General features: G+C 44.8%; 1 protein-coding gene and 1 non-coding gene across 2 annotated transcripts; one reads left to right on the top strand and one right to left on the bottom strand.

Moving 5' to 3' along the window:
- Window positions 1–2,716: 2,716 nt before the first annotated feature.
- Window positions 2,717–2,855, bottom strand: LOC133927882 (small nucleolar RNA Z247). Its single transcript, XR_009911378.1, has one exon. It is a non-coding gene; the product is annotated as a small nucleolar RNA Z247 (small nucleolar RNA).
- A 1,222-nt stretch (window positions 2,856–4,077) lies between these two features.
- On the top strand, window positions 4,078–9,470 carry LOC133927561 (uncharacterized). The gene is made up of 2 exons (XM_062374025.1): window positions 4,078–4,498; window positions 9,183–9,470. Exons 1-2 carry the CDS (start codon window positions 4,160–4,162, stop codon window positions 9,468–9,470), a joined length of 627 nt encoding a protein of 208 aa, XP_062230009.1. The 5' UTR covers window positions 4,078–4,159.
- Window positions 9,471–9,677: the final 207 nt, after the last annotated feature.

The following is a 9,677-nucleotide window of genomic DNA, read 5'->3' as shown; positions in this document are numbered from 1 at the left end:
AGAACGTAGATAGAGATGCCATATCTATTGTAAATAAATAAAGAAGTGTCTGACTTGGATGGTATAAAGCCGAGTTTTTGTAGTTTTGAGCTCAAGCGTGAGTACCATGCCCTTGGAGCTTGTTTTAATCCATATGTAGCTTTATCAATCTTGCAAACATAATGTGGAGTTCTTCTGTCTTCATACCCAGGTGGTTGCTTCATATATACCTCCTCTTCCAAAACACCATGTAAGAACGCATTTTGTACATCTAATTGTCTGAGACACCATCCTTTGGAAACAACAATAGCCAAAACAAGACGAATAGTGGCAATCTTGACCACTGGACTAAAGGTATCTTCATAATCCAAACCGTACCTTTGGTTGAAACCTTTTGCTACTAAATGGGCTCTATACTTATCAATGGTACCGTCATCTCTCTTCTTTACTTTATAGATCCATTTACAGTCTATTAGATTTTTACCTTGATGTGCAAGAACAAGATGCCAAGTTTTATTTCTGATAAGCGCATCATACTCATCATCCATAGCCTTCTTCCACTTTGGATCTCCTAAGGCCTTTTTCAAATCACATGGTTCACCTGTTGTGCACATATATCCATACCTTATGGTACCATTTGCGAAATTTTTAGTTTTAGTAATACCATCTTAGAGTCGTGTTCATAGTCTTGCAGGAGCTAGCACATGTATAGGAGGCGAAACTGTCTCTGGTATAGAGGCGCTTGAATCCGTTCCTGGACCTAAGGCAGATGAACATCCCTGCATTCCACCTCGCGATGTACCTGACTAAGTGGAACAATGCGAGTCTGCATGAGATTGCGAGCCTGTCTGCGTGTGTGTCGAAGATGACGCAGGCTAGACAGAGTCTTGAGCAACGGGATCAGCAGTTTCTGTGCTAGAACCCTGGACGCCTAATTCCTCTATTACTTCATGTGATTCCTGTGACAACTCAACACAGTTTGGCATCAATTCTTCATTATTTTTCACTAGATTTTGTCCCTGCAATCCTGGCACATGATCAACAATAACACCAGGATTAGGAAAGTTAGTCATTTGATCAGCAGATTGTTTGCCCCCTTGATCAAAACTAGGCATAAGATGAGTGGGTAAAAGAAGAATTTCAGTACGAAGACATGCTCCGGCATTTGGATGAAGTTTTTCGAATGGAAAAACATATTCATCAAAAACAACATCGCGAGATATATAGACCCTACCGATTTTGATGTCAAGGCACTTGAACCCTTTGTGAAGAGAACTATAACCGAGGAAAGCACATTGCATGGACCGAAAAGCAAGCTTACGAGAGTTATAAGGTCTCAAATGTGGCCAACAAGCACAACCAAAAATCCAAAGGGAGCTATAATCTGGTGTTTGATGATAAAGACATTCTAAGGGAGTTTGAACATTGATGACGTTGCTAGGTAAACGATTGATAAGATAAGTAGCGGTTAAGAATGCCTCATCCCAAAATTTTAATGGCATAGATGCACGCAAAAGAATAGCAAGACCTTTTTCTACAATACCATGATATTTTCTTTCAGTAGAACCCCTGTTCTACCGATGTGCATGAGGGCATGAGACATGATGTGCAATGCCAATCTTTTGGAAGAAAAAATTTAACTTTTCATACTCTCCTCCCCAATCTGTTTGCATGGTCAAGATTTTCTTGCTAAACTGACGTTCAACAAAATTTTGGAAGTTATGAAACACTTGGAAAATATCAGATCTTTTCTTAAGAAGGTAAATCCAAGTGTATTTGCTATAGTCATCAATGAAGCTCACATAATAGTTATGTCTACCAACAGAAGTATGGGCAAGTCCCCAGACATCGAAAAAACAAGCTCAAGAGGTGTTGTAGACATACTAATAGATTTCGAATATGGTAACTGATGACTCTTAGATTTTTGACATGAATCACAAATAGTTTCAAGACTAGACTCTGTAGAACAAGGCAACTAATTATTCTGAACGACATGACAAACTATAGAAGATGAAGTATGACCTAAACAATTATGCCATCTAGATGAGGACAGCTTGATGACACTAAAAACTTGTTTATTGGGATCTTGACCAGAGGAGTGATGCGGCACCAAGGGATAAAGGCCTCCTTCACATCTGCATAGATGGATTACCTTCTTCGTTGCTTGATCCTTTATAGCAAAGAAATTTGGGTGAAATTCAAGAAAGACTTTATTATTAGTTGCCAAACAATGAACAGAGACTAGATTCTTATGAGCAGTTGGCACATGTAGAAAATTATTGAGATAAAGTTTGCGACTTGGGGTAGGAACAATAGCATGACCAACATGACTAATCTCCATACCTAAACCACTTGCAGTGTGCACATGATCTTGCCCATTGTACTTCTCACGCATGGTTAGCTTATCAATCTCCCCCATGATATGATCAGTGGCACCCGTATCAACTTACCAATTCATGTCCACTCCGTAGGATGTCATCGCAGATCCTGCAACCTTTTCTTTGGGCTGGAAATTTGGATCAAACCTGTTCCAACACTTGAAAGCCGTGTGCCCACTCTTGTTACAGAGTTGACATGTCGCATGTGGACCTCCCTATCCACCTCTGCCGCTGTTGTTGCGGCCACCTCGTCCACAACCGTATGTTTGACACGATTGTTCCCTCGACCCCGCGAGTCCCCACCATGCCCGCGAGACACCGAGTTTGCAGAGGACTAAAATTATCCTCCTATGCCGGTGTGTCATAGCTTATCATCTGTGCATAAAGATCATTCAATGAAATAGAATCAAATCTATTGACAACAGAGGATACCAACGGGTTATAGTCGATGTCGAGGCTTGACAATATATAAGACACTAGTTCCTCATCATCAAGGGGTTTGCTAACCGATGCAATTTCATCTCCTAGCACCTTCGTCTTGGAGAAGTACGCAGCAGTGGTCATGTTTCCCTTCTGGGTAGTTGCGAGGCTGAGCCATAGATTGGCAATCCGCGCATGAGATTGAGATGAATACATCTCCTGAATTGCGGCCCACACCTGAGCCATAGTTTCCAACATTGTCACTTGAGTTAGAATCTCTCTTGATAGAGAGTTCAATAAGTAGGTGAGGACTTGCTTATCCTGAGCAACCCACTTCGCATACTCAGGATTGGTGATGGTTTCTTCCTTCTTGTCAGCGTTGGTGATGACAACGATCTTCGGAGGAACCTGAACCAAGCCATTGATGTAGCCGGTCAGGATAGCACCGCGGAGCGCAAGAAGGACCTGCGCACGCCACAGGACATAGTTGTCCAGTGTGAGCTTTTCAGTCACATGAGGGCCGAGGATAGAAGTTGCAGAAGTCACCGTTGAGGAAGATGCAATCGCCATGACGAGAAACAAACTAACCTAGATGTAGATGGAAGAGGATGCTCTAATTACCATATAAAATTAGGAGCATTCTCACCTCCGTTAGGAGGCGACATAGCTTTATTTATATGATGGGAAGAGCCTCTGGCGTGGCTCATACATGGTAGGATTATAACAGAATTATCTCTAAGAAAAAATACATCGAATGATATACTACCAAATATACAACTTATTTTATATACATTCTAACAGTGTCTAGTGGCAACCCTAAGATAGAACCCAGACAAACTGGACAAACAACCTCGCACCAACCCACCTGAGTAACGCTCGGTTTTCCACGATATGCGCTTGTTGTCCCAGGTAACCACTGCATTAGGGCGCCTAGTGATTGATGACCAAAAGAAACCGGCAATCAATTGGCTCGTTTAACACGAAAAAGGAGTGCATAATCACGAACTAATGATGTGCCAAAAGTGCTCGAATCAATCATCCGAAACAAAGCTCCACGGAGTGACGAAGATCCCAGCTTTGCCATCACCTAAAGCGGCATCGTCCATGACACTCCTCATCGCCGCTTTGTCGGCGCCACGTGTTGGGCCTCCATTGGTGGCACGTCAGCATCGTTGTGAAGGAATCCCCTCGTGTTTTCGTCCCAAGGAATCCCCATCTCCAGCTTCCTTCTGCGAGCCAAACGCATATATATAAAAACACCTTTCGTCGCACACAGAGCATGTGGCACTCGCTAGTGACCAAGTAGCGCAAATTACAAGACCAGTTTGGATTCACAAAACGAAAGAAGCTTCTTTTTTTATATAGGATTAATCAGTTCTTGCATGGACATGGCGAGCGGCGGCTACTACTCGCCGTACTACCAGCCGGTGCCCTACTACTACAACTACTCGCAGCAGCAGCTGCGAGCCCGAGGAGCTGGCGGCGGCGGCGTCGGGCAGTCGTCGGTCCACGTCTTCCTCCTCCTTGCGATGGTCTCCCTCCTCGCGGCCACCACGTTGTACGCGTGGTGCGAGTCGGCGGTGGAGAGCATGCTCGACCAGCTCCGGCTCTTCCTCATCCTGGCCCCGCTGCCGCTCATCCTCGCCGTGCAGGACTGTGTGGCGAGCTGCGGCGAGCGCCGGGTTGGTGGCGGGGGTCTCATGTCCCTCCTCGCGGAGCTGGTGACAGGGGACCATTACCGGTACGGTGCGAGGGGCCGTCGCCGTGGGGCGTGGCGCTGGCGCTGGTGCTGCTTTTGTTGTTGTCTCGTACCAGTAGTCGTTCCAGGAGAGGTGGTTTTCGGATTTCAATTTCGTTTTATAATTTTTTTCTTCAACTGTGAAAAGATCAAAATTTGTAAAAATCATTAAAATTTTAGTCTTTTTTCCTCTGCTCCTCACAGGTTTCACATATCAGTGAAAAAAAATCTAAAATTAGATATTTTGTCATCCTATGAAATTCCGGAAATTCGTAAAATTTTGTTAAAATTTTAATCATGTTTTCTGTTGTTTGGCCGGCGAAAGCTGCATTGAGTATTAAAACATTTCTGATTATACATTGTCACTGTAGGATAGAATTGGTTAGGAGTGATTGTAATCTCCCTGATACGATTTGGTTTTGTGTATATGATTATTCTAGATCTAAGTCTAAGTATCCAACGCACAATGTACTTTAAATAAATGACTACGAAGCTTATATATATTTGTCCTTCACCATGCTTTAGGCCTGCTTCGAAATGTGGGATTTTTTCATTCCGTACCAATACTTTGTGGAATTTCTATGTTCCAAACAGGAACATAGCTTTGTACCGAGAAAAGGCAACGAAAATTATATTAGAGTACCGTGAATACGTTCTTAGCGGCCCGAAGTTGTGAGCTACTGAGTTTTAGAATGTGCTTAGCATAAGATTGTGTCAAGCAGGTAAAGAAAAAATTCTATCCAACGATACGATGGAGTGGCATCTTCTTTGGGCACTTTAGGTATACGAAGGATCCAGAATAACGATTAGATGATGTGAATATGTATCTTAATTTTTTTTTGAAACAGATAATTTTTTCCTATTTTCTCATCTAAGTATATCAAAAATAAGAGCGGAAGTAACATAAATGATAGAAAAAGTTACAATAAAAAGGTGGTGGGATAGACTGTGAGGACTCGGAGGTTTTGAGCCTTTGGATCTTGATGTTAAGCATGAGGCTGAGCACAGGCATCATGCGGGGATCAGAGAGGTACATATTGAGGCTGCTGGTGTTCCTCTGCACTTCATGCAACATCTGCATGAATTCAGGCTACTCGAGGAAGGGGTGCGTGGCTAGGCCTGACGCGATCTTGCTCCACAGCTCGGGACCCTGGAACATCTGCCCAATGGTGTCGGGGCCGAACGGTCCGCTGCGCGGTGGGCAACGACGACATTCTTTGCATCCTCGAGCCCTGCTTTGAGGTCCTCATTGCTGGGGTCATGGGTAAGGCCCTTCTCGTAGGCGGCGGCGCCGAGGATGAGGTTTGCCGCTTAGAGGCGTGAGTAGCCATTGGCCCAGTCAGGCTTGAGCTCGACGGTCCTCTACGTGTCAGAATACCGATGGAGCGAGGCAAAATTACTCAAGTTATCACATGGGCCAAGTGGGAGAATGTTAGAAAATGTACCATGTAACTAATGAAGAAAAAATGGTTCTTATATGAAAAAGGTCTTAGTATGATGGTTACTAGACTTAAAGAATGAGAATCAAGGGGTTACAATACCCTTTCCTCTCCCTTCAAAAGAACTAATAGTATATTGTGCATGTTTCTCGAAGAAAAACTGAATGCATTAAGCATTTGTAATGGAATCGGCATGCATACACTAAGTGCTAATGGCTGTTTTACTAGATTGTTCAATAGAGATCATAATGCTTGTTGTGGACATTAACCCTTCAGTTTCACATAGTAGAAATTGGACCATTAATGTTCACTTTCATGCAAGATGAAACGTAGAGGACTTTGAAGCTCATGCACATCAAGTATATATATGTGTGTGCTGCAGCATAGAAAAATGCATAGTTAGCACATAATCAGTAGAAGAAGGCAAATGTTCATAGCACATAAAAAGAGTAATTTTTCTCTGATCATCGAGAGAACGCGAAAGGAAGAAGGAAGATAGGAGAGAAATACCTCCAAGATGCAAGACGCTAATTTGCAAACGGGTAGGTTTGTGCCGTATAGCACATGAATGGTCGAGTTGTGCAATGCACACATAAAAGGGTGTTTTAGTTTATTCGGTTAAATCAATTTGTGCTAATAGATCTTGTATAACTTCCATGATTTTTTGCTTACAGAGCCTCCACCACCGTTGATGCCAGTGAACAACCACGTCCTCTACTCCAACCGCTTGGTGACGTTGTAAGTAAAACATAGCTCTTATGAATGGAATTGAACACTACGTTCCATAGAACATTATTTTAAGAGTCGTAGTTATAAAACTCGTAACTTAAAACGTGAAGCACTTAGATCTAGGCATCGAGTGAAGAAATTCTTCAAATTAAAAAACTAGAAGTAAGGGAGATTCAAAATCAACCTGTATGTGAATTTTATGTCTCTAACAACAAGAAGAACAACTTCAGGGTAATTGAAAATTTTCAGCTCCCAAGCAAAACAAAAATCACGAAGAAAAACTAAAAAATCTGGACAAAACAAGGGAGCTAAGAGAAGAAGAATAGGAGATAAACTCAAACATAAGAGGCAATATAAACTTCATTACTTGCAAAGTACAATCTATTTTTGGCAGATTATAAAGAATTAAAAAAACGCTCACCTAATACATAGGTTAAGAACTCATCTCTCTCTTAAAACCCTACCACATAACTCTCAAATGGTTGGCTCAAAAGGGCTCAACCAGCCCCCCTCTATATATACCCTAGGTTCTTTGACCATTAAATTTCCTAGATTGTTCATAAAATATCACTCTCTTACAATACACTCATACATATAACCGAGAGCATTTTCGTCCATCTTTTTCCTCGTCCATTGAACGGTCGTGGTTTCTTCATGACTTAACTTCGTCTCGACATAAGCTTCACGATGATACCACGTGCACTCTTCCGTCCTACGGTTTTAAGGTCAAACAACGAAACTGCCTTGCACGCTTCTCAAAGCGTGACTCACCGCCACTTGCTTACACCTTAAGCGAGCGATTCGATGTCGACACGTGTACTCCATATTGCGATCTTGACCGCCGACAACTCTCTCCCGCTCTCGATCCCTTAGGTCGCCTTGTCACTTACACCGGTATCTTTTTTACTTGAATTTGTCAACACGCCATCTTCATCCACCTTCTCACACACTGCTTGATCATCACATGTACAACTAGGAACACCCTTGACTGCACCCAGCCTCCTTGATCGTTCGGCACCAAGCACCCTCCTTGGTCCTGATCATCCCGCCATCGACCGTCAAGTTGCATCCATCACCTACACATAATAAGACAAGCAAACACATATCTCCAATTCCATTATAGAATAGTCAAAATCAAAATCCTCAGTTGAAAGCACAGCACAGAAAAATCATGAACACTGGGTGATCCGACGTGTATTGCCCTCTGATCACCGGACCATCCGGGCGTGTGCAATACTTCCTTCACTAACACACTCCTGGAAAACCCTCTGGTGTGTACACCTTCAATCGCTGAACCATCCGCCGTGTACATCCTCACCAGACAAGTTTTGCATCCTCTCTGAAAAAATTAGTCCAGCATGTAGATCCTCCATCGTCGGACCATCCGGCGTATAGCATCACACCAGACACGCTTTGCAACATCTTTGAAAAAATTAGTCCAGTGTGCTATGCTGCCCATCGCCGGACCATCTGGTGTTTCAATGGATTTTCTCTGCTGAGTCAAACACCTCCAGTGTGAAATCTGCCTAAGCGTTGGACCATCCGTCGTATTCATTTCACTGGACGCTGGACCATGCAGTGAGACAAATTTTCCTAAACTCAGAGACAAAAATGCCAACTCTGGTTGTGCCCCTTTCGGAGGAGAGCACATCTGGCATTCCAATACGTCGGGCCTAACGACATTTCCCGGGAAAGCTCTGCAGGTAATACCGCAGCCGTTTCCCTGGCATTTTTTTGTTAGGTGCACGACCTCTCAAGTCTCCCTATTATCTAGATCTTACTGACGAGGCCGTCGACTGGCGGGTCTGAATCCTAATGTTGGCTGCCCTGAGGAAAGATAGCCTTCCGTTCGACGCTCCTCCATTGTGCGATCTCCCTTTGACTAAAAGGGCATGACTCGGGAGGGTAAGTTCAGCATTTTCCCAAAATTCGCACCTCCAAGCCTTCTCCCTAGTTAGGGTTTCATAGTTTGCATCGCTACAGGATCTTCCTAAGGTCAATATCCTATGTCTAATAGTCGGTGAGGTCATGGGGGTCATCCGGGGCATCAATCCTGGCGCCCAAACAATCTCTCCATCGCCTGGCACCACCCTGGCCAGCAACCAATCTAGTCACGGTACAGACACATCTAGTCATGGCGACGATCAGGCTACTCAGAGTCGACTATCAACCACCGGTGGAGGCTTTGCGAGCAGTGCCGGTTAGCAAAGAGATGACCAGCCTCTCCTCGAACCAGTCGGGGACAACCAGGCTATGCTCATCAAGCCTCAGGGCAAGGGGGGAAGAGATCAACGGCAGATTCGGCCTCCCTAGAAGCGTCCAAATGCGCCCATGGGATGCTGACCACCGGTGGCTCTCTAGCAGCTATCACCCCTCTACTCTTAGTGGCTTCACGAGGATGAGAGTTGTGCTCACCGTTTTGACCATGTGTTAAGCTCTCCGGCTAGTCGTAGACACTTCGAGCTCTTTCCCTGACTCCGCAATTCGTGGTCACTGCAGGTCCTCGACCCCATCAAACCTCTCGCCGTAAACCCTCCTCTGCCGCCCTGGCAAGATGCTACAGGTCCTGGGGCAACCATGATCCTAACGTCGGCCTCAGCTGTTGAGGCCTCCACAGCCGCAGAGCTGTCCGTGGCCTTGCTCGTGGCGCCAGCTCCTTCCTCCAACCCGTTCTCTCTGGTCACCAACCTCTTTACCTCTATCAAAAAACTGATCGTAGAGAAAGAGGCAGCAGACTGTAGATGCGCTGAGATGGAGAGGCTGGTGGCCGATGAGAAGGAGGCGTGACACGCGCTTCAGCAGGAGAAAGTCGAGATTATCGCCTGTAGCGCCCAACAGCTGGAGGTCGAGAGGACAACCCGTGGCTTTCTGAGGGATGCCTTCCTGGTAATGCCGGGGCCCTTGAGGAGTGTTGATATAGAATTCACCGGGCCCTAGGAAGAGACCGTGCATGGCTGGGCCTAAGCCATCAGCGTCTTGGCAGAGAAGTTCGCC

The sequence above is a fragment of the Phragmites australis genome, chromosome 8, assembly GCF_958298935.1.
Source record: "Phragmites australis chromosome 8, lpPhrAust1.1, whole genome shotgun sequence".
NCBI classification, from domain to species: Eukaryota; Viridiplantae; Streptophyta; class Magnoliopsida; order Poales; family Poaceae; genus Phragmites; species Phragmites australis.
The sequence above is the reverse complement of the archived record's forward strand: the minus strand, read 5'-3'. Positions and strand labels throughout refer to the sequence as shown.

Excerpts from the sequence above, each read along its gene's own strand:
- LOC133927561 (XM_062374025.1), top strand. The coding sequence starts at position 4,160 with ATGGACATGGCGAGCGGCGGCTACTACTCGCCGTACTACCAGCCGGTG. Across the intron at positions 4,499-9,182 it reads TGTCCCTCCTCGCGGAGCTG|GTCCTCGACCCCATCAAACC; the intron begins GTGACAGGGGAC and ends TGGTCACTGCAG.